At 44.8% G+C, this 25350-nt stretch overlaps 1 protein-coding gene across 3 annotated transcripts in view; it reads right to left on the reverse strand.

The window, feature by feature from the left end:
* Nucleotides 1–201: 201 nt before the first annotated feature.
* M1AP (meiosis 1 associated protein) overlaps nt 202–25350 on the reverse strand; it is a 40354-nt gene continuing 15205 nt past the window's right edge. The window contains exons 3-9 of one of the 3 annotated variants that reach the window (XM_013946149.2): nt 16820–16997; nt 7301–7474; nt 5453–5603; nt 4098–4239; nt 3347–3553; nt 1715–1870; nt 202–661 (exon numbers count right to left, since the gene is read on the reverse strand). In XM_013946149.2, the coding sequence (XP_013801603.1) occupies nt 458–661; nt 1715–1870; nt 3347–3553; nt 4098–4239; nt 5453–5603; nt 7301–7474; nt 16820–16997 (1212 nt within the window). In that variant the 3' untranslated portion in view covers nt 202–457. Of the gene's footprint in view, nt 1406–1714; nt 1871–3346; nt 3554–4097; nt 4240–5452; nt 5604–7300; nt 7475–16819; nt 16998–25350 lie in introns of all 3 variants that reach the window. The other 2 variants (XM_013946150.2, XM_013946151.2) reach the window with 2 other exon arrangements.

Below are 25350 nucleotides of genomic sequence, written 5' to 3' on the forward strand. Positions count from 1 at the left end.
GTGCAGCCTCCCGCCGGGCGCAGAGCGCTGCAGGGGCTTGGGAGGAGCAGGTCCCTGTGGCAGACACCAGCAGCAAGGGCAGAGCGGGACGGCGGGAAGCTGGGCCCAGGCTCAGCACACACCCAGGCAGCCTGCGTGATGAGGCAGTGGTTTGAGGCACACCGTGCATGCTGTAAACTACAAGTCATGAGTTAACAGTTACACAGGTGAACTTTATTTGGAAACGACCATCAGAACCAAGTAAGTGGAACACCAACCCCTGCTGATGCTCAGCATCCAGGAAGCCCCAGTGAGTCTGCCCCACCTCGCTTCAGTTGAGCTGTCCTCAACTCCTACCCTGGCAGAGACAGCTGTCCTGTGCCTGCACTGAAAAACTGGGACTGGCCTCTGTGCAAGCGCTCCGGAGTGCTGGAGAGCAGAAGCTCCCTGGAAAGCTTCAGGTCATCTCCCTGTCTTCTCAGCCCTGGTGAAAAGTACCTACCATGCTGGCTCGCAGAACAGCCCCACAGGTGCAGATATGCCGGAAGGAGCGAGTCCAAGCAGCAGTTGGCTGGGAGAAGAGAGCTGTGCTGGGGCTCCAGCTGCAGCTGGTTGTCACTGTGCAGGAGCCAGCCGGGGCATAGCTGCTGGCTTGGGCACTGGCTACAAACCCCTCGGAGAGCTGGGGAGAGGAGTCGTCGAACAGTGAGATCAAATATGGAAGCAGGCAAATTGGTGTCATCATGGGTAGTGCTGCTCTCAAGAGGGAAGTGTTCAGGGCTTTAAGATTAAATTCAAAAGCCCTGTTTCGTGCTTATTCAAACACCTTGCTGAACCTGCTCCTGCAGGACGAAGCAAGCTTGCCATTACTGCCTGCTTTATATATCTGCCTGACCTCCTCACGGCCCTGCCTGCAGCTTTTCTGTACTCACTGAAAACAATCTGTGGTTTGTGGGCTGTACTTGCCTGTTCTCAGAAACCATAATTTGATGCATGCTGGTGATGTGTGCTGACGAGAAAGGGAAACGGTGTTGCTGGGGACAGCTGAGCCTCTGGACAGAGGGCCCCAGGGTAGCAGGCTTCCTGCAGGCTGACTTGATGACTAACAAAACCATAAAACAACAAGGAGGAACAAACAATGGGAAGTGCCTGTCTGACCAAGGCCGAGCTTAGTGTCTTGCCTGACCACTTCCGGCCCAGCGCAAAAGGCCTGGCAGCCTAGCAGAAGCCAAGCCACGACTGCACATGAACAGTCGAGCAGTGCCCAGGGATATCCTCACTGCAGGACCTGCAGGAACTCATCATCCTCTTCAGGGAGCAGGGAGCGCTCACAGGAATCCTTCCTCGCTGCTGCTGGTCTGAACAGTTGGACAGGAGAAGGAGCCATCAGAAGAGGAGCTACAGTGGCTTTGGCTCTGCTCTGATGCTGCAATGCAGGGACAAAATATTAATGTGCGTTGTGGAAGGAGGAGCTGGCTTGTCAAACGGCTCACAGCACTCTGGCTCCTTGTGTCTGCATGTGCTGACTGTTCAACAGCCCCTTCCTCGATCGCATGAATGTAGGCTACACCCCTCCCTCTTTGCTCTTCCAGCTGCAGGTGAATGTTGCTCCTGCCATATGTTGCCTTCCCTGTACCTTTGGGGCACTGGGGAGCTGCTCGCAGCCCTTTCGAAGGAAGCAGACTAGAAAGGCAGAACAGGGCCTGCCTGGGCCAGTGGAAGATGACAGACATACCTGCTTGGGCTGATGCCGCTCTGGTCGCTGGTCCCTGGGCTGGGCTTGCTGCCTGTGCATGGGTCTGTGCAACATATTCTTCAGGTACTTGTAGAGGTTGTTCTTCAGGTGCAGGGGGTTATAAGTGACTTCCACTTCCAGGCTGTTCAGGGCACTCTGCTCAGACAGAAGAAAGAGGCAGGTCCCACTGGCAGTGTGATGTGACAGGTGGAGGCTGCAGGATTTGTGTTTTGGGCTGGGTGGGGGGGGAGAGGAGGGTGTTTGATTTTTTTTTTTTTTTTTTTTTTTCCAGGGATGAGTGCTGCAGATGCTCTTTGCCATCTTGCAGCAATGGGAGAAAGGACCTTTGCCTGTGCTGCTACCCACAAGGACTGTTCTTGGCTGTGTATGGAGCAATAGGTGACCGCACCCAGGTATGGTGGGTTTATGCATGTCCTTGCAGGATACAGTACTATCCTCCGCTGTGCCCAGAATAGGCCAACAAGCTGGAGAGCCTTGCCTGGACACTGCCACCCTCAACTCTCTGCTTCATAAGGCTTCTCCTTCCCAATGGGCCTGCCTCCACTTGCTCTACCAACTCCACCATCCCTTACTGCACCTTCATCTCAGAGCCAATGCCTCTTTTCTGCTCTTGCAATCCCCTCCACGTGCCTCGGCCTTGCTCCTGCCCACATGCCTCGTGCACTGAGGTCTCCTGCCCTGACTGGTGCTTTTAGCTGTGGGAGATCGCCCCATGCAGCTCTCCCTGCTCCTTGCAGGGGCTGGCAGAGTAGCTCCAGCACTAGACCTGCACTCACCACTGTGTATTCCTAGATGAACTTTGATGGGGTAAAGACGGGCAGCTCTGATCTCAAGAGCATGTGGCCTTTGCTTTGCTACCATTCAGGTCTCTCCCCTGTGCCCTCCTCTCCCCTTCAGTGAGACAGACTCCAAGTCTTTCTGCTCTATTTCGGGGACTGTGACAGAAGCCTTGTAGGGTGGTCCTTTCCCAGGCTAGTCTGAGCATGTACTGCAAGGCTGTCACACCAGCAGGAAATGGGGTCTTTTTGCATTCACACCTCAGGCCTGGGGCTTCTGCCAACATCTGCCTGCTTCCTCTGCATCCCACTGCCTTCCCAGCCGCAGAAGCTGATGGAGCTTGCCATCCCACACAGCAACATTGCTTCTATGAACATTTACTGTTTGAGAGGAAAACTATAGGAGGTATATACATATTAGCTGTTGTGAGGAAGTTTTGGAGTGCTCTAGCATACTCCAGCTGGCCCTAGCCATTTTCACAGCTACTCCTCCTCTATTCATCTGCTAAAGCCTGTAGTCAGGGCTCTGTCCTTTCTGGCAGCACCTGAAGCAGAGCCAGAAAACTCAAGAAAAACACATACGGCTGCACAACAGGAAATGCAGAACCGTGAACCTATTGGAAGAAACAGAGACACCTTGTGTTGATTTGTCTTATGCCTGAAGCACCAGTTTCTGCAGTCTGAGGAGATCCCTGTTCCCCAGCAATAGGGACGATAGATGCAAAATTAGCAGCAACAGCATGTCCTGTGCACAAAGCCTGATTATTACCCAGTCCCCACTTGCACACGTGGGATCCTTGCTATGTATTCTTGTGCAAGGTCATCAATGACTTGCCTCTATAGGGCCACGCACGCTTTCAGGATGCTCAGCAAGGAGGGCTGGGAAGGTCGACGGCAGCAGGAGCTCTCTGACGGCGACTGCTTTGACAAGCAGCGTGGCAGAGTCAGACGGGACAATGATGTAGTAGGAATGCACCGTGATGTTCCAGCTTGGACTAGTGTTTTGTGGCTCGCATTTGGCCAAAAGCATCCAGTTCCTTTTCTAAACATCAAAAGCCAAAACCAATATGATCAGTGGGCGCTAGTCACTTCCTTCAGCACTTTCATTGTAGGGGCTGCTGGGCTGAGGGGCAGAAAGATGTTCATATATATCGGACTATGAACACTATTTTGCATTATTTGGAGGATAACCTGAGTTTGTTAATTGAATGTAAGACGATTCTTAAGAAAAACATCCAATTTTGATTTAAGACTTGCCAGTAATGCAAAATTCTTCACATCCTTAGCCTTGGTTAATTATTTTCACAATTAAAAATGCGTGTCTGTCTCCAAGACAGAATTTTATACCTCATAACTCTAAGCATTGGATTTCTGATAGCCTGGGGAGTTGTCTCTTAGCTTTTATATACAGTAGCTTCTTTCCATTGGCTGGAAGGACTCACAGGCCCAACTCTAACCCACGCAATTAAGCTGCAGGTTTTGAAATATGTTTCTGGTGCAAGCTAGATAGACCTTACTAGATATGTGCTGACTTTTCCTTTCCATGGCAATCCCCCTCCATCAGACTGCAATTTGCGCACACTCACCAGAAGACTGTGGCACAGAGCATGGAAGCTGTGCTGGTTTGTCTCCAGTTCATCCCAGTCTAGCTGCCAGCAGCTTGTGGGCTTGATGATGAAGGGCAGTCCATACAGTACTGACTCACAGACCCCTTCAGACTTCAGAGCTCTGAAAACGTACAGCTTGTGTTAGCGAAGCATAGCCAGCAGGAAGACTCCGCCTGGGGATGGCAAGCTCAAGTGGCCATGGCAGTATCAGCTGCAATGTTGTTACAAGCATTTACTGTCTGTATTGCTGTGGCCTGTCACTATTTGCAGTGAAAAGGACTGGCATGGCTTTCTTGCTGATCAGCACTGAATTTAGCACTCCCCAGCATGCTCCCAGATTCCCTTGTATCTGTGTTGTCAGTACTGACAGGAGCATGCCCAGGAGCATGCCAGATCTTCATGCACTTTGTGTACAAAACAAGTTATTAATCTGGCCTCTTGGGCAATAACACACCCAGGCAATTACATCCCCTCCTAAGTGATTTTACTGGATTGTGACTATCCATCACTTACTTAAACTGTGATATATTGTGCTCTGCTCCTGCACACAGCCAGCATCCCCCCACAAACACCACTGCACACTCTGCAGTGCTTGATGTGGCCAGTCCACAGCCCACTTCTTGCCATGGGTGACAGATGATGAAGCAGCTGCACTGCTTTGGTCATGGGCAGTTTACAGACAGCTACTGAGTGCTCCTCAGCTACTGACAGGCTGAGAATCACTGCAAGAACCACCATATAGCTAGGTGCTCAGTAATTACATAAAATTTTGAATATAAACAGGCCTCAGAAAAGACACTAGAGAACATCACTTTTCTTGTCATTCTGCCTGCCTAGCAGCACACACTGCTGATGGAAAGAGAATGAATGCTTACCTGAAGTCACCTAGCACTATGAGGCTTTGCTTGCTTTTTTACCTATTAGTCAGCTAACTAGCTCAGGCTCTTAAGGCCAGTTAATCACTGTAGTCCCATCAGGTAGTGAGGGAACAGCAGTTTTATATATGGCATACCAGCCACAACCTACAGGGCAGTTAGTTGGCTTCACACTGCAGGGAAACGATTGCTGCGTGTATAACATCTGGTTTCACTCATAAACAGCTGGTGTGGCAGCATTTTAACGCTGCACTCCCGTCAGCATGTGTAGGTTGTGCTACTGCATAACACTAAGAGGTACAGGGCGCCGTGCATGAGAATTTTGCTCACTAGGACTCTGAGTCCCCAGTTCTTCATGTTGATGTTACTGGTTCCTAGCTGAAATTGCAGAGAAAGAATGAAGGCTGCCATTACCTCAGCCTTCCAAGCACCAAGCACAAAGCACGTACCAACACTTACTTCACAACCCGGAGTTTATGCAGTGCCGTAGCTGGCCAAGCAGCCATTTGGCAGAGTGAGTTCATGTCCGCTGTTCTCATGGTGCCATCGGCTGCCCCGGAGAATAGAGCTGGGTCGAGCAATCTCTCCTGCAAATCACATTTCAGGCACACTAGGGGAGGGAAATTGGTTTAGATTGCTGGAAATGACAATGCTTATCACATGACATGCTCAAAGTACTTGCAAATGCTAAATTAATGTTTGCTAGCAACAGCAACTACACAGGAAGAACAAGGTAAAGCCTGTGATACAAGGCAACACGTTATCCCCGTTTTATACACAAGAGAAACTCCCGTGTCTCTCCCAGCCAAGCACCCTACACACTGCTGTGGATGATAAACTGATATATCAGCACCTCAGCAACCCTGCAAAGAACCCGCAGCAGAACTCAGACGTGCACGCTGGCCTCTCCCTTCCCTGCAGTGACACCTCAAGTCCCACGGCCACGCTGCCGTGGGCACGGTGGTAACTGGCTGCGAAATGGCTGGTTGGTGACCGGGCAGGCGAACTCTGGGTTTGGAGCTGAGGACCTGTCTGCCCGGTGGAAGATGGAGCAGAAGCAGATTTCCTAACCCCACACTGGGGTTAGCGCCACACTTTTTCCTGCCAGCTACTCTATCTGTATTTGTGGGGAAACACGTCACTCTGATCACACGCACTCCGGTGTAATACGATCCACGGCTGTGGACAATTTCTCTGGCCTTCTACAAACTCTTTGATTGTGGCAAGATGGAACAAAAACTGACTGCAGACTAACTCGCATTATCTTATTAGCTATAATAAGGCAGTATGTGAAGTATGAAATTCAGCATTATGATGGAGGAAAATCCACCTTTAACAAACTATCATAAAAATTATCTGTGGCAGTCTGGAGGCTTTTATGCTAGCCACTATGTAAATAAAAAGCCACACCAAGCTTTCTGATCTGCCTGATGCAGAACAAACCCACAAGAGAGAACACCAGCTGCTCTACGAGCCTTGTTTCCAAACTGGACCTGGCCTGTGGATCACAAGCAGAAAGCAGGTGTGCTTCTGCTGCCATGGCAATGGGAAGCTGTGAGTTTAAAAATAGTACCATACTTCAAAAGCACAGAAAGGGGATTGTTGGGACCTCGTGTACAGATTCCCATGGCAGTGCAATGGTGACGATACAGCCAACAACTGCTTATGGGAAGCACCTACCTCTGCTATATCTGTTGGGTTTTTTTCAGTGCTCACCCAAAGGTGTGTTAAGGATTGGGACTTAGAGCCTTAAAGGAAAAAAATAATGCATAATCCTTATAAATTTTCCTATGTGTTCTTATAATATAACTCTTGGCAGCTCCAGACATAATATTAGCTATTTCAGTGCTAAATCAATTGATAAAAATTTAAGCTGAATCACTTTGTAAGACAGCATTTATTTAAGCACAGTTCTGGCACAGAACTTTAGTTATCAAACACAAGGAACATGATGTCTGGGGCCACACAATCGAACCAGAAGGTCCCTGGCTCTCAGGTATGTCAGGCCCCTTTTACTTTGACCAAGCGGTTATAAATTCACATCCTCTTCAGTGCACATTTTTGCTGGCAGAATGGAAATGGATTATCGTGTCGGCAGCCACAGGACATTGCACCAAACTAGAAGCTGTCTAAGCAGGAGACCCTTTTCAGTCTTAGACAACAGAAACTACAGACAGACTTCAGAGTAACCCAGAGGCCTTACATTGCTCTGTAAATGTGGGAGAACATGCCCTGGAAGGGCCTGGGGAATCTTTAAGGCTGTGGGAGTCAGGAGCTCCTAGCAGAGAGGGAGAGAAAATGAAATACTTAGACTGCTCTTGGCCGCAGCGGCATGGCTGAAGCCTCCTGATGGAAGGAGGAGATGGAGCTGTTCTCTGTCTGTGCCATAGTCATGAAGCCAGGTTTTAAACAGCATCTCCAAGCTGATGACATTATCCTCTACGGTCTGAACGTCAATGTCCATTCCCAGGATTGCAATGTCTGTAGGGAAAGAGGATGAAAACTGCAGAAACATTTTCAGCCATAGAAAGGAATATTCCTCTGCCTTTTCCACTACGCTATATCCAGTCAGTTCCTCGAGCACCTTCTCGCAGGAGGCACTTCGGAAGGCATCACCATGCAAATCACAACACAGGACTTTTTGATGCCAGCCTCCTCGGAGCCGCCCCACAGGCCAAACCATCACCCTTCTCAGCAGTGGGGCAGGTGCACTGGCTACTTTTGTCTGCAGAGGACCAGTGGTGCTCGATGCAAACAAACCATCCTTCGCTGTGCTCATCACAGCACTGGCCCTAAAGACTTTTCTCAGCAATTTTAAACCATTTTCTCCCCTGCCGCCCCAAGCAAGGGACACCAGATGCATGATACTATGAGAAATCAGAGAGACTGCAAAACCAAAATACTGTACTAATGGGAAACTTTGTAATACCAAACTAACTACTTTACTACTACTAACTAACATACTAACATAGATGATAAACGCTACTTTGCAGCATGGCCCCACAACGAAATTGCTAAACACCCTCAATGCCTGTTTAAAGGAGACTCTAGTCACAGACCTGACAAGAGCAGAAGCAAAACTCGACCTGGATCTGACCAACACACACTGAAGATCAGCTGCTTGGTAACCGTAATCTCTGAGTTCAACATCCTTGCAACAACAGCCCAAGCTATCCACCACAGTTACATTTCAGTTCCAAACAAGGGAAATGAATAAAGTTAGGAGACTTGCTCAAAAGAAATTAAAAGGCGAAGCCAAAAATGTTTGGAAGGACATGTAGCCACCATGTTGGAGGTACAGAGCAAATATATATGTTCCAACAACAATATTTAGGAATGGACAAATGGATGCCAGTCTGGCTGGACAGCCAGAGTTAGGGCAATCATAAACAAGATGAAAGCCTTCCAAAAAGAACCCCAAACCCAAAACACCCCAAAATAATAACCCAAAGGTATGTCCAAGTGAGAACCTATCATAAAGTCTAGCAAATAAAATTTAAAAAGACATAATAGACAAAGGTGAAAAAAATAGAATTTGATGAACAATTTGCAAAAGGCATAAAACATGTAATACGTCCCTTTGCAAACCTGGCAGCAGCAAACAGCCTGCCAGCATTAATAGGGTCATGGTATAAATAAGATGTGAAACAAGTATTCAGAGCAGATGAATACATAGCAGAAAGAGCACTTTTTCAAATGTGTTTATCAAGCTGGCTGAGGACTAAATTACAGTGCTATATCCATTTACAATGAGAAATTCTTTTTTTCTGTCTTAGTATATATAGACTGCAAAAATGACACTATGCATCCTCCCCTACATTAAAAGAAAAAAAAAAACAGTTAAACTCATTAATGTCTCTCTCTGCAGCAAATATCTAAGACTAAAATAAAGACTGTAATTCTTCAAATGCTCTGCAACTTGCAGACATACTTTTTGCAGTATGGCCATCAGAGCAGGACTTTTACTTTCCAGTTGTCTTCTCAGTGCCTTCCTCAAGGCTGGAAGGGGACCAAGCAGGTTGTGGCTCTGCCACAAAGCAAAATCAGCTCCTACCTAGCTATCCCTAACAGGCGCCTCATAGTTTCCTTACTACTGAAAGCCTTTCCTTCTTAATGTCCAGTCTGAATATCTTTGGCTATAAGGACATTTAATTCCTTTTTGGTTTCGTTCTACCCAAATCTGTAGTTATCAGATTATTCTCTTCTTTTTGGTTGCAGCTCTTTTAATGTACCTTATGACAGTTATCATGCCTCCCCCCAGTCTTCTCTGATGCTTATGGGAACATGAGCTCCTCCTGCATGTAGCAATGCTGGAGGATACCCTGCAGGAAGGGAATTCACAGCTTTTCTCTGGAGACTGTTCGCATGAACAGAGCTATTACTGCTGCCAGTCGCTTGCCCTGACACTATGGTCTTTGTTCTCATCCCCTTGCAGAATGCAGACCGGGAGAGCCTGAACTCCACAGTGATGAACTCCCTATGTTCGTTAGTCTTAGTCTTCCTCTGGGCTATGCACTGAAGGTGTCATCAGCTGTTCAAAAGACAAAGCACAAGGTAATGCCTATAATTTAGTCTGACAAATAGTGTGTATACAGGTGACAAGGGCAATGACAGCATTTGGGCCTGGTAAATAATGATTTAGTTCTTTTTTCAGTAAATATTTTCCTATTCTTTGATTTTCTCTTCTCTGCTAGATATGTAGCCACCTATGTATCTTAAATTGATATAATACATGGCAATTGTAAAAATAAATTCATTGCTGTTCATTCGTAGGAAGAAAGGATAGAGATGCTGATGCTTGCTGTGTGATGACTCTTGAAATCCTTGAAGAGTAAGCATGCAGAGCCATTTATTGGTCAACCATCTGCAGAGCACATATAGAGAAAGGTTTTCTGGGACTTGCAGAAGATGGATCATGTTCATTAAAAATGTATCAGTGCTTTAGTTTCAGTGCTTGCATTCCCCCCCCCCCCAAAAAAAAAAAAAACACAGATGGATAGGTCCAGCATCTATCTGGCATACAAACTGTAGTGAGAACACCTGCAGAAGATCTGGCGAGGAGTCAGTGACCAGCAGAGTAGGTGGTAGCAGGCCCAGCGTGTCAAACTACGCACTGACCAAATTCCCATCAGGGCCAGGCATGCATATTCCCTTTTGTCAACAACATCTAGCTGCTTCCCGACTTCCCGGACAGCAGCGTCTCAAGGTTGGCACAGCTAAGATAAGGAAATAGTTCTAGTAGATAAAAGGGGGCCCCTTGGGACACGCAGGGGGAGTCCCACCTCGGCATCCAGCCCATGCGTCCGACTTGTGCATCCAGCAGCCTCCTGCCGGCGACCCCTCCTCGCAGCTCCTGTGCAGCCTGGAGTGCAAGTCATTTATTAGATCTATCCTGGTTAACCCATCACAAACTTTGAGTGTCTCTCTCCGCTGGTATCCAACCCTCTCTTGCCTGCCTTGCAGTCGCACAAATATTAACACCTATTAGCAAGCGTTTTTGGCAAAGCCCAGATGTTTTAAGTGTTCATAAAGGGGGTGAGAAAGCCATAATGATAATTCTGGTGTTCTTATCGATTAGAGGTTAGCCCACTGCATCGTATCAATTACTCTAACACACTATTCCCTCCACAAATACCGTATTTATCAGTCTCTTTACAGGACCTGTATTGTATCATGAGTTTTACTCCAGTCTGAAGTCTGTCAAGCCCTGATGTTTTATGATTAAAGAAACACGGCAGGTTTAGTCTCTGTCCCACAGAATCTGCTTTGCAGTTGAAAAAGCAATCCTTCCACATGGTCTTTATTTGCCTAGAAATTCACTCTCCCAAGAATGTTGATCTTGTGAATAAAACAGCAAACGTTTTTCACCCAGGACAGGCTGTTCCTTAGCATGTTCAAAGCCATTATAAGACTAGCTAACTGCAGGACCTCCCTCAAAACAGTGGAGTCTTTTCTAGCTGCATTAACCTGGAAATGAGCCTATGAGAGGGGATATTCTGATCCTGCCTTCCTTCTTTCAGTGCCATAAGAAATTGTTACTGTGTGTTGCTCTTCTTTTCCTGCTATGGTAAAAGAGAGAGGAAATTTACTGTGTGAGAGCAAAAGCTCCTAAATCAGGCGCTTATTCAGGATACAGATTTTGCATCTCCACATCTTCTAGGCTCTGGAAGAAGCAATTTGTGGTCTAGTACTATGTGATAATAAAATAACACAGACCACGTTCATTGCTGACTGTTATTACTTATTATATATCCAGCAGGAACCCTTGCAGTGGATTAAGATCTCACTGCACTAGGTGCAGTATAAGCAAAACAACAAGATGATTTGTGCCTTGAAGATCCTACAGTCCCACAGAAAGTCCAGCAGAAGGAAGCAGGGTTATACCATATATTCCACAAAGGACTTCAGCAAGAAAACGCCAGTTCCTCACTGACTTGCCCATCAGGGCATCATGAAACCATGGTATCCAAGCACATTTTATCTGGCAAAATAATACAGTGATGTGTGTCACAGACAACCTGAACCAAAGTCACAGCTGTTACCCCTGCAATGGTTGAACTTCCCCCTTGCTCCCTGTACCTTCCCCAGTGCAATTATCTGTCTTGAACACGATATTCAGCAGCATAATCAAACCTTTAAGTGTTTTTTCTTGCATACATGGAAACTTCCAGCCTAGATGAGATATGTATTTTAAAGGGCTGTTTCTGTCTATCCAGCATTCACCAAAGCTGACTGCTGCACAGGGATATGCAACAACTGCACAAATAAGTACTATTTCTTCTTCATGCTCATTAATTAGAGTTTGTCTTGTTCCCTTAAACTTCACTTCCAGAACTCCTGAGATGGTTGGGGCAGGAAGGGGAGGAGAGCTAAGTATTTAATCACAATGATTATATCTCAGGATAGGTTTTTCTACTTGTATAAATGGTATGAAAATCTGCAGGATTTCTTTAAAGAAGGAAACAGATGCCATTGATACCCTGCAGCAGAGGTCTGCAGGCTTTGCAGGCTAAGTGAAAACAGCCTCTGTAATTTTTTTTTCTTTTGCCAGGGTAGTTTGAATCCCGACCAGTTCCCTGATAGTGATCACCAAGCAGCATTACAAGCGCTTTCTCTAGCAAAAGAGAAGCAGTTTTGAAGGAGGAATGAGCCAAAGGGAAGGGATTTAGGACTGTTTCTTTCCATGACAGTGGTTTATACTGTGCATGAAATTACAATTGTAGCTGTTCCTGGAAAGTTTTGCAATGTCTTTCATTTTTGTATCCCCTAAATACGAAGCCATAATTGTTAACCAAGTCTCAGAGCTTCCAAAAATCCTTTTATCTAAAACAAACAAACAAACTTTCATTTATCCCAATGATCTTCTAATTGATTTATAAATGTCATCCCCAGCTCCTTAATTCTTAATTTAACTGTGTTCCTGTTGCATGGCTTTCATATGTACATATATATGTCCAATAATCTCAGTTTTGTTATCAATGTCTTCAAATAATGACTAAATGCCAGAAAGCATTGTTTTTGCCACATCACACTGTGATAGTAGTTCTCAAGCAATATACAGTCGCTTGCTAGACTTGCTGAAACAATTTTGTTAGCTGTTGCAAACTTCTTTAGTGAAGCAGATGGTCTAGTAAATGTTTTCAGTTCATGTAGTTGTTTGCCACATTACTTCTTTCATTTTGAAGGTAAGTTTACATTAGGCTTTTCCAAATGGCATTTAAAAGAAGTATTCTGTGCTTTTAGAACATACTAAAGGCAAAGCTTTGCTTCCTATTCAGTGACCCATGTTTGATCATCAGCCAGTCTTGGAAATCTCACCTCCATTAGGTGAGATTTGCAATGAGTTTCTTCTTTTCTTCCCATTTTCCTAATACTTTTAGACCGTGCCATTTTGAAGGTCACTAAATTAATATGGCTTGGTTTAAATACATGTATGATTTCACCTCAGCGGTAATGTTTTTGCAAACTGTGCTTAAAATTTCACTTTCATGTCCCTTAAATAGGATAACCACACATACTGAAAGAAATGACCAGCTTGTTTTTCAGGTTTGGTAAGAATAAAACTCAGTGCTACTGTTGCATGCAAAAGAGCTGCCTGACTGCCCTAATGTTATACATGAGTACTTGTTACTTCCTTTCAAGGACTCTGCAAGTAACAAAACTTGTGTCCTTTATAATGTGAAGCAAATAATTGTATAGCAATAATCAAGAGCTGTAGCTCTTCTTTGCTAGAGCTGGTCCAAATTTCTTTGGCTTCCAAACTTGGCACCAGTGCTAATGGGTGGCTGTTGCTGATCTATAACAGAGTTCTCCAGCTTATTTCTTTACATTAAAACTAGATGTCTTGCTAAAGGTTCTTGATCTTCCAAAAACTGCGGGCTTGATCCAGAAATTTAATAAAACTGTACCTCTGTGTTATGAAGGAAATGAAATTGTCATACTCTTGAAATCTGTAACTAGTTAAAAGACAAGACCAAAAAATCCTTTACTCCAGTTAGGTAATGGCCAAGAGAACTCTCCACTAAAAGAAATACTACAGGCAGCCTGTTAAAAGGAAAAGATTAATGCAGCCAAATTAACTGGGAAAGACAGAAGAAATATTGAACAAACCATTCCAGTCTACCTTACCAAGATCCAGCTTAGTCGTTACAGATGGTGGCTGTACTGAAGAAATGCAGTTGAAGCTAAGAAAACAACACTTTCCTGTTCTCCCTTTTGAAATCAGGAGTCACGGATGTTAAGTCAGAAGAGAAACAACTCCTTAATCTTAAGTACATTTTAAAGGAAGGTTCTGGTGAAGGCTGGAACGTGGGATTTTGATCAGGGTTTTGGGAAGAACATATAAGGATTAATGGAATGAACGTGAGACGCCAGGTATTGAGACACTTAGCCCCATCTTATCCGAGAAACATCCGCACAAGAGAAAGGGGAAAGGTGCCAATAGCAGTTGGCTCGTACGGACCCTCCTGCCTGACAGGAAGACTGTTTTGCAAGTAATACTGGGAATGTTTAGAAAATCAATGATGTGTGGTGTCATCAAAAGGTATAAAGGACAGCAGAGCTTCCTCATTTGGGAACCAAATTTAAACCATCTCTTTTGGAAATTTGGGACAGTGAGATGAAAGAACCTTGAGGAAGTTTGGCTAAAAGGACACAGCTAACCGACCCTTACAAATTGGGCACAGGATCCAGGAACTGAAACTGCAGAATGCAACAGAACTTACAGTGATACAAAGACTTCTCAAGAAGCCCAGGCTGAACATATTTCCACTCTCATTGGTACACATGGACGTCATTAACTGTAAAGATATTAACCGTAAATATCAAAAAGTAGATGCTAGGGCCAACCATGAAAAGAGCATAAACTCTAGCAATCTAATATTATAGCCATAGAGACATTTTGAGAGCAATTTACTGAAGCTATTAAAAATATATTAAATCATTTTCAGGCTAATCAGATTCATAAAACTTGAAGATCTTTGAGCTCTATGGTAGAGCTGTAAAGAGCTATATAAAAAAGAAATAACAGAAAAAATAAATTGGCAACTGTTATTCACATCTCAATCTGAGATGGAGAGGGCACAAAATTAAATTCTCAGGGAGAAGATTTAAAAAGAGAGATGATTTTTTGGATGCAATACAAATACAAATGCAGAATGTACTATCACAAGAATGCTGTGGGTATTAAAAGTATGCTCAAAAGTGTGTTCAAACAACCACTAAACAAACTAATGGAAGAAAAATCCATGGGGAGCTATTTAGCTCAATAAGAAAGATGAATCCCCAGCTCAGAAGGTTCCTAAGCCAGGGAATTCCAGAATCTGAGAGTCTCGTAGAAAAGGTGTCACTATTTCTTGGCCTGTTCTTATAGGTCTTCTTAAGACCACTGGTCACCTCTATGCTTGCACAAACAATGCGCTGGGCCAGGTGGATCTTTGATCTCATGCAGTGCTGCTATTTTTTGTTTTTGTCTTGTAGAGGGATCTTTGATCCAAAATCTGGTGGCAGTGTCCCTGTCTGTTGTACAGCCAACCTGTTTACAGGACCTCAGCAGAGCGCTTTGGTTTGTGAGAGCAGATTGTCAGGCCAGGGTTATGTCATGGCAGGTCTGTGAACCACCATGGGTTGAACATCTGTCCTGTGTGTCAGAGCTCTGAGTATCACTGTGACCTCTTGTCACTCTTGCCTGATACACTTGTTTCCCACACACCATGGAATAGGAGTCTATTTCTGGGGTCTGACACTTTCTCTGGTACAGAAAAACAGACATCTGCTGGCTGGTGGCAAGCAGATCTGTAACCAAGGAGTCATCTTTATGGCTTAGAGGCTCATAACCAGAGGCTTTAGGGCTAGACTGTCAATAAAAATGCTGTTTCGCTTTTCCCAGAGATGAAATGCTATTTGAGAAACTATGTGGCTTGGTCTTTTCCTGATAGAGGGAGCAAATGCTCCCCGCCAACTAACAGAACCCATAACGGGGTGCTCCTAGGTGCTGGGCTGAGCTCTGCCCCAGGGTAACAGTACTGTCAGCTAAATGAACTGCTTGGCATCCTTCAGGAACAGGACACTTCTCTGGTCATTGTTCTGAATTTTTAACCGGCTCAGCTGGGCTCTCAGCATACTGAATCCTCTGCAACGAGCACAGCTGCAGGAGGCGAGTGTCCAATATCATCCCTTTTGAGACTCACTACCACTTTTTCAGCTGAACCCTTGCTTCACTAAATGCACAACAAAAAGTCCTGTGTTGGGCCTAATAGGATTAGGTAGTCATGGAGGCTGCTCTCTGAAGGACTCCCTCTCACCTGCCGCAGAAACTAGACTGTGTAGTAAACAAGACGGGGAATGGCAGGAGGATGATGTAAGGACTTATCACCCTGCCCTTCTAGTGACTCAGAAAAACAATATTGCCATTACTAGTAACAGGCCTTATGCTAACTTTGCAAGGCATCGGGACTAGAGCTTAATAAGCTCATGACCAACTTGTGAGAACTTGCTCTGTGAATCAGAGCTTGGTACCAGGTGTCTCTTGCTGATGGTGAGCTTAAGTTTGGGATAACAGCAAAGACCTTCAAAAGGGAGACCTGGATTGAAAAATAGAGGTTTCAGGGTTATAAAGAACTCATTGATGGGCAATTACTGGTTACTGAAGCAGTACAAGCTTATGAGCTGAGAAAAAGTATTCTAAGCATAGATAAAAGAAGAAGTAGCTAAGCAAGGGGGAAAAAAAAAAAGAAGCCAGTCAACAGGATAAGTACTTGATGTGGCCTGGACAGGACAAGATCTTGAGCTGGGAGGTGGGATTTTATCTCTGTGCGAACACTGAAATTTTAAGCGGCCTGCCTGCTTCTCCCTGCCTGTTTGTTTCAAGCATCCTGGCTCCCTCTGCCTGCACCAAGAAGATCAGTCAGTCAATTGTCCAGGACAGCGTTCAGCAATATGAGGGTATGTGTGTCTGCATGTGTGCTTCCCCCTTAAGTTCTGTGCATTTCTTCTCTCTAATCCCTCAATAAAGCTGTACTGCACACGAATTCAAGGCGCCTAGTTACTACTTTGGGTAATACCAAGACATGCAGTAATGCAGCAAGTCCCTAGGCAACCTCAAATGCTGAAACTCCAGAAGAACCAAGTCTACGTGCTAACTCTTTCCAGAAGTGATAAAGCCCCAGAGCGGTGCTGTGGTACAAACCTCTTGCTATTCCTCCAGGTACAATAGTCCCCACTTGCGTGAGTGACACTAAATGGCACCAAGCAAAGTGGCAGACATCAGACCAAAGTGAGAACTAGTGGTTGTCTTGCTGTCAGAAGTCATGTCCCTTTTGTACTCACCATCGCTGCCGGGCTCTTCTGCTGGCATACTCTGCTCCGCACCCTCAGGCTCCAGGAAGTCTCTCTTCAACACCTCAACGATTTGTAGTCTTCGCAGACTCACAAGATCTACATCTTTTAACTTCTTTTCCAGCTGCTTCACCATTTCTTTGCCTGATTGGCTAGTCAAAATTGTAATCTGAAATAGATATCACAAAGTGAGTGCAAGAGCTGCCTCTAACCTAATTTGCTGGAAATGATGCCTGGCTACTGTCTATCTGAATAGCACAGGTACCACAGTGGAGGGAGGAGAGAGGATCTCTAAAATATCTCATTTATTCAGAAGCAGATTTAAAGGCATTCTTTAAGCTTTGGCTTTATTTAAGCAAACATAAAATGGATGCAGAGGCTCAGTATAGGAAGGCCAACAGCTTTTGCGCCACTGCTGGAAGAAGATGGAACAGGACCTGGTTCAGGGCGTGACACAAAGAGCCTGTGAGTCACTGCTGCAACAAGATGTTGGGATTTAGACTAGAGAGCACTTAGCATCCTGTTTGACTTAATGCCATTTGGGGCTGTATTTGGCACAGGAAAGACTGGGACTGCTGCTTGAGCAAGTGGAACAAATAAGCAAGTATATATAGCAAACATAATGATCATTGTGGGAGTAGTGGGACCAATTACACTGGCTCAGTGTCAATAAATTTGGTACTGCTATAACCTATTATATGTTATCAAAGTGGGTGTGCTGCTAGTTCTTGTGATTCAAGTCTAAGTCCTTTGCCTCTGTCTTTTTTTTTAATTTATTTTTAGTAGCTCTGCAATCCAATGATTGTAAGACTTTAATTCATTGATTTTGTCTTCCATTCTTGGCTGAGGAGGAGAACTAGAAAAGGTAAGGCTGCTTTTCACTCAAGGCTCAGTATTATAAAAGACAAATGAAAATAACTCCTTTTTATTTTTGATCACTACTGTAAGCCATGGTTTACTGTTAATCACCAGCCAATATAAAGATTTGGAGTATGATTTGTAACTTGAATGTTTGGAAGTGGCAGCCACGATGTGCTTTCTAGAAGCAGCTGCTCTCCCGCTGAGAGATGCTGTTTGCTAGTCAGGTGTCTGCAGATGCTGCAAAGCAGCAGAAAGGCTCAAGCTGTTGCCTGACCTCTAGGAACTGGTTGCATTTCTCACAGCACTTTGTGGTTTCCTAGGCTCCTGCTGGGGCACCTTCTTGCTCTGCCGTCTCACAGAGACAGGCAGGTAGGGTTTAGCGACTGCACTGCCAGGGTCCTCAAAGGCTCCTTCTTTCCTTTGTGGCAGGGAGCAGAAACTGTCTGATGAGTTTGTCCACTTGGGAATAGGGTCTTCTTCATTCTTGCAGCAGACAGGTATGTCCTTGCTATAAAAAAGTTGAGTATAAAAGCAGGACTTCCCAGAGGAAATTAGGGCTACACTCGCCTCCTCCAGCAGCTACCAGACTCTAGGCTAGTGTTATGCAAGCACAGAGGGTACAGGGACATATCCTTAGTGTTTAACTGTGAGGTATTAGAAATAAAGAAGGGATTGTGGTCTTCTTTTGGGAACTGACAAAAAATGTCTAGCAAGGACTGTTCTTGAGGCGCAGAGGGCTGAACCATCTAAAAGATACTATTATCTTTTGCAGAGCTATAGACAGAGCATTTGCTACACTGATACATCTTCATTTCATCAAAACCATGGCTATATTACACCTGTAGCCTATGACCTCTCATTTGTCTTCTTAACAACCCCAATGACACTAGTCCATGATGGTCCAGGGACCAGAAGAAAGTTTGCCATATACAAAAACTGAGCTAGCTACTACGACATCCCTTCGTATTGCCCCAGTTCCCTGATATAGTCCTTTAATGCCATTATACTTCCCAATCTGGAAAACTAGGAAATTACCATATGGGAAAATATGGGCTACAGGTAACTTGAAAGATGCTTTTATCCTATTGTAGATTGACCATGATGTCGCCTGTCCTGCAGCTGCTGCTGAGGCTCAGCTTCACTGGTGCTGCTGTTGTTGCCCCTCTGAAGTCAGGATCTCAAGAGTAAGCATTTTCAATACTTTAATAAACATTGGGGTTTTAACAGATTATGGGCTGTAACAAAAATCTTACTCCTATGCCTACAGTCAGTTAGGAATATTTTTGCCTCTTTGTAATTTAACTGTTATGAAAATGGCCATTTCCTGAAGACTGCTTCTGATTTGCACAAGCAAGGTGCCAACGGTGCTCATGTGCCATAAATATTGGCCATCCACATCTCACCCTAAAGAAATTGCACTTCTGTTTAAATTGTAACACCTCCTTAAGAGCTCACATTTCTGGTAAGAATTCACACATAAGTGTACTGCATCACCGGCCTCTGACATACTGAATTTTTTATCCTACTGTTGTTTGTAGTCCTGTCAGATCAACTCCTCCCTGCCTTTTACCGCTGGGCAGCAGCAAGTGCCGCTCTTGACTTTGTGCACCATGCTCCCTGGCGCTGCAGCCCTCCAGCTCTTGCCTGCAGCGCGGCCGGCCGAGGGCTGGCGCAGCCTGGGAAGCACCACGGCTGCGTGCTCCTGCGCGCGCAGCTCCAGAGCAGTCTTTTCCATGTGGAGGGAACTACGCGGAAACCTTTCTCTGGTTTAACTTGTGTTGTTTTAGAAGCTTAACAGCAAAAGCAAAAAAAGTCACTCATTCTAGAAGAAGAGGCTTTACACAGAGAACTGATCATTTCCTCCACTGAGATGAGCCAGTGTATCTCAGTGGCAGGTCTGGCCCCTCTCTGGCTGCCTTTTCTCCACCGACCCAACTCTGCACACTATCCCTGCTAAGCGTCTTCCCTCTGATGCAGTATTTCACAAGCAGCGATCTGATTTGTTCCCACTTATTTACTCCTCCACTGTTTACTGCGCCCTGGCAGCAAACAAGGCCATCAGCATCCTAGGCAGTATGAACAGCAGCATAGCGAGCAGACTGAGGGAAGAGATTATTCCCCCACTACTAGCACCTGTTAGACCACATCTACATACCGTGTCCGGTTTGGGGTTCCCCAATACGAGAAAGATGTTAACAAACTAGAGCAAGTTCAGCAGAGGGCCACCAAGATGGTCAGGGGGCTGGAGCACTTTCCCCAGAGGGAAAGGCTGAGGGAGCTGGGCTTGTCCAGCCTGGAGAAGAGAAGGCTTCCAGGTGACCTAATAGCAGCCTTCCAGTACCTATGAGGAGGTTATTGAGGAGATAAAGCCAAGTTCTTTACACATGTGCACAGCAGGAGATGGTGGTCATAAACTAAAACACTGGGGGTTCCAACTTGACATATGGAAAAAACTTCTCCCCACAAGGACAATCAGGCACTGCAGCAGGGACAAAGAAAGGTGGTGGCATGTCCATCCTCAGGGCCTTTCAGTACTTGAGTGGACAAAGCCTTGAGCAAAGTGCTCTGATCTCGCAGGTGGCTCTGCTTTGAGCAGAAGTTTGGACTAGGTGATCTCCTGAGGTCCCATCCAACCTGAATGAGTCTGATTCTTTGCTATTTCTTTCTCATCCGTGTCGCCAACCTCTTCTGTAATCCTGACCTGTCTTTTCTTTGCCTATCCATCTCTCATGCACTACTTCTCTATCTCTGCCTTGGATTATAGCCTTCTTGGTGATAAATCAAGGATTATGCTTGTTAGAGAAGGAACAGGTATTCTCAAAAATCACTGCCACCACTTGTCTCTGACACTAGCTCTGCAGCCATTCCTTCTTGTGCTGTGTCTGTGCTATAGAAGTCATTCCACTTAATCCTGAATTAGTTCTTGCAAGTCAGCTGATTGCAGGAGTGTAGCACATATAACTGGCAACTAGCATAATATTATAGGTTCACATGTCACTTGCTTGCATGCAATAAAAAGGCTTTCAGGTTTGCAATGCCACAGAAAAATACTCCACGAATACTTTCGGGGGCCCAGAGCAAGAACTTGTCTGTACCTTCTGATGATTGCACAGAATAGTATAAACATAGCAGCAACAAAAGTGAAGCAAATTCCCACTGGGCATGTTGTCCACTCTTGTTTTGGCCTTCTTTACGTGACGGCTTTCACAAGCTATTTACAAAACAGCAGTGCCATTACATAACAGAATAAAGAAGTGAGGTGTGTTTAGGTATCGGGATAGTAGCTTGGTTCCTTGGGAAATTAATGGCATGCTTTTGCACGGGGAGCAGGGGAGGGAGTGGGAACAGACACAGGTCTGCACAAGTGGCCTTCCCTTCTCTCAACCTTCAGTGGCAGGCAGCAAACAGGCAGGCAGGCTTTACGTGGGAAAGCGGAAGAGTTTGGACGGAAATACTGCAGAATCGGAGGGAGCTGACCCGACTCGCAGCAGTCAGTGTGGCTGAATGACAGCTAACAGTTGGTGGAATAACAGTGATTCCTGTCAGGAATACCTCACGGTTACAGCGGAGAGACAAATGGAGACAGCGGCGAGGTAACAGGACAGGAGATGATCACTGCAGAAAAGGAAAGATGACTTACAGAACGGCTTGCCACCTAAAAGCATCTCCAGAAAGATCAGTTTTTGTTTCTGCAGTGGATGAGAGGCAAATTTATATTGTCGCTTCACCCCACCTACATTAGCACAGTTACAGAGAAAATCCTTATGATTAGATTTGTCCAAAGAGAACAGTAATTTTGTACTTTCTTTTTGCGAACTTCTACGGGAACTGCTGTGGGAGATGACAGAGGACAATTTCAGTGCAGTCACAGAGTGAACGTAACCCTCGGCTTATTCTGCTGCTCCTCAAACACTTGGTTTGACAGCGTTTTCCCTAACAATGCTGGGAATTTCACATAATCTAGGCCTAAATCCACTCCCCTGGTGGTGACAGGCCACAGGTCTGGTGGGCCCAGCTGGGCAGGCCAAAGGCTGCTTTGACTTGGCAGGAGGCTATTTCGCGGCAGAGCGGAGGCAGAGGCAGCTTTGCCGAGCTGTTGTCTCAGCCCTTCACACTCCGAGAGAGAAGGCCGGCGCTCAGGGCTGCCGAGATACGCCAGCTCGGCAATCGGGTATGGATGCACCAAAACAACACATAAAACATTAAATGCTGATGAATAACAGACACTTCAGATAAGTCGTAGGTTAAATTTTAACTGCAAAATACTGGAATCAACTGATTTATGAGGGCACTTAAACAACTAAGGCATTAAACTTTTGAAACAGAAGGAAAAAACTGTACTGGTAGAACTTAACACTCAGCCCATAGAAAAGCAGGCTGAATTAGAGAGTCCTGAAAATTGAATAAAATGAGGCTTATTTTATCTTGTCCATCCCTCACAGTCCAATGCAGGAATACTTCTCCTAATATATTTTCTAGTGCTTTGAAGTATTATAAAAACAGAATTGCTCTGCTCTTCACAGAGGAATAAATGCCGAATGCCTGTGGAAGCTGTAAGTACTCATTCACTACACATGCTCTTCCTGATACAGCCGAAGTTAGCAAAGTGCCTAGTTTAACTGGCTTATTACAAAGAAGTGTAAGTTATCCAGGCCTCACTCCCAAGAAGATATATATTTTTTGTCCTTGTTCTTCAGAAACACCATGTCTGAGCAAAAACATTCAAGTGCCTTCTGAGAAGAAAGAATAGAAATAAAAATCCAACTTACTCTGCATAAAGAAGTTCTTGTAATGAAAACAAAACTTCAATTACTGAAGTATCTGAGGTAGGAAGCTGCCATTTTTTAGAAACATGGTCCTTTGTAAGGTAAAATATCTTTCTCTGTTACAGTGATCACCAGCTCTCATTTCCCGACAATGGTTTGAGAATTTTTAGGCACTCTTCTGCTCCTTTTTGACCACCTTAATGATTTGGTGGTGCTATTCACCCTTATCAGAAAGACAAAGACCACGGCACTATTTAGATCCCATTTAGTTCTGTGAAAGACTGATTCAATCACCAGACTGAATTTCACTTACAGGTTAAATTTATGCAGCATGCAGAACTGGAAAGATTGCTAGCTTGGGGAAAAGTCTTTTGTCCTTGAAATTCTGCACAGAACTAATCTTTCTGCTGAAGCTTCCCTCAAGATGGGCAACATGATATATTGCCATTTGGAAGTTCTCAACCCTCTATCCTGTGTTGTGCTAAAATCAAATGCATGCTTCAAATCTCCACCTACTTCAAGCTCTTTCTGTAGTTTTATTCTGGGTATTTTTCAAATGAAATAGGAACACCACTATAAATTGTATCCACTAGTGAAGCCACAAAAAAGCTATTCTTAATTTATTTTTTTCCATCATCTGCTGCTTCATAAGGCATTTATTCTTGAAAAACATTTGATGCCTGTGTCACAAACAGCTGAAGGTGAAGCAAGGCAGTGAAAAAAGGGAATGAAAGATAGTTAGCAGAGAGCAACTCAGAGGGGAAGCCAGGGATGGCAAGTGTGACTGATGCCTGTGGTATTTGCTGTTGTATGGAAAGAAGAAAATTCAAAGTCTCCAGTGCAGGCATCAGTTTGAATGTCATGAAGGGAAGGGGATTACATGATCAGCTGTCAGTGACGGGCTTCTAGCTCTGCTTACAAGGGCAGCAGGGAGCTCCTACTTCTTCAGCTGACCCTCTGCAAGGGTTCTGTAATACTGTATGAGATATTCACTGGCAGAGATCCTCTTTGCAGCAATTGAAGTACACCTTGCTGCATGAAATTTCTGAAGAACGTCTACATCTCCTGGGTTTTAGAGTTCTCCTCCTCCCTCAAAAATCTTCCAAGTCAGAATTCACGCAAGTTTGAAAGTGGGTTTTTGTCTGCTTGTTGTTCGGATTTTAAATACAAAAACATACTACATCATTCTCTGGTTTGGGTATGCTGGTATTGATCATACAAGTGTTGATCAGGCTGCAGCTCAGACTAGGCATGACAGCCAACCTTGAGGTTATTATTGACTCTATTCTAAGGGCCTCTTTAGACGGGACTGAGCATGCAGGTCTGCAGGGCCAAGTCTAATGCAACAAACCCTGAGAACTCACTGTTATCTGCTACCAGAAAGAGGAACATTTGGTTACCTACTGGAATTATCAACAAAGTGGTATGTGATCAAACTAATCCCAGAGTGGAGGACACCCAGCTACCCAGGCTAATCCAAGCATGCGAGAGCAAATACAAGTTAGTAAATTGTCAGAAGAGGAGGAATTAGTGTTGCATCTATGCACACTGTTCCTATAAGAAAATGAAGTGGGAAGTGAGAGAGAGTGCTCTTAATGCATTATCAGCTGCACCTTAATCGAGGCCTTGTAAAGTGCACGGAGTGGGGACAAAGCACCGTTGCATCACAGTGAACTGGGTTTCAGCAGGCACAGTTCTGCCCTGAATTTTCTGGGGCATGGGGAAAGCAACCAGGTTGCACTGTCCTTTTTGTGTCTGCTGTAAAGGTGTCAGAGGGGTTATCCTTCTTCCATATACCCTACGTAGGGACACATGCCAAGAAGAGACATCATGCTCCTTGAGTTTCAGGGGCTGGCTGCTGTACACAGCTTACAATGGTCTTTTTAGCCTTTCCAGTTATTTCAGACAGCCATTGGCAACAACGAATTGTAAGGAACCCCTTTTGGAATTTGCAGAATGGGAGTCCTGTGAAATTCCCAAGCTGTCACTGAGAAAGGAAAATGCTACTATAAACAAACACTCTGTTTTTCCAAATACTGACCATATTTCCATTTTACCCTGAAAACCGACTTAAGGAGGACAGGGCCAGGACAATGATCATTCTGTAGGCTTTTCCTGTCCTTTGCTACTATACCAACTAGTCTCACAATGAAATGCTTTTCCTTTGTCTGTATAAATGCACTTTTAATGAACTGTGGGCATACTTTAAGGCACAATGAGGACCATTGCACACATGTCCTATTGATATCAGTGAAAGTTCCATACAGAGCCTATAACCACGGCATGTAACTGCAGGCTGAAAGAAAAATTATGTCCAGAAAGTAATGTGAATGTCTTTGCCTTCAATACATTTCTTCTGTGAAAGTAATCAAAATAAAGCTTAAAAACCATCCAGTCTTAAATATCTGGAAATTAAATTCATTTTTCTGTACTGTAAGGTAAGTCACTCTCCATAAGTAACTCAAACTTGAATGTGACATGTTTCCATGAGCATTCAGCAGATTGCCATACAGGCCTCTTTTGGGGGCTGATTTTGTTAATTACTTCCTCCCTTCCATGGTACCTAGATACTACACAGACTACCACCTTAATGTGCCAACAAGTGGCAAGTCTGGTGGACGGCCCTCACTATCTCCCCAACGTTTTCTTACCTCAACTGAACTATTTGTCGAACCTCCTGCTGCTGTGTGTCTGCTGTATTGTTTGAACTGCTGCAATCCATCCTGCACTGCCTGTACCACTCCATTTCCCCCCTGTGGGAAACAGCCTTCTCTAGGTAGTGAACGGAGCTCTGAAATGCAGGTTTGAACTCGTGCAAAGCTCTCCTTCACTTGCTGCAAAACAGTATTCAATGAAACTGAAAGACTGGAAATGTCAAAGAAGTAAGAAGTATTT

Source organism: Apteryx mantelli, chromosome 5, assembly GCF_036417845.1.
Source record: "Apteryx mantelli isolate bAptMan1 chromosome 5, bAptMan1.hap1, whole genome shotgun sequence".
In the NCBI taxonomy this organism is placed as follows: Eukaryota; Metazoa; Chordata; class Aves; order Apterygiformes; family Apterygidae; genus Apteryx; species Apteryx mantelli.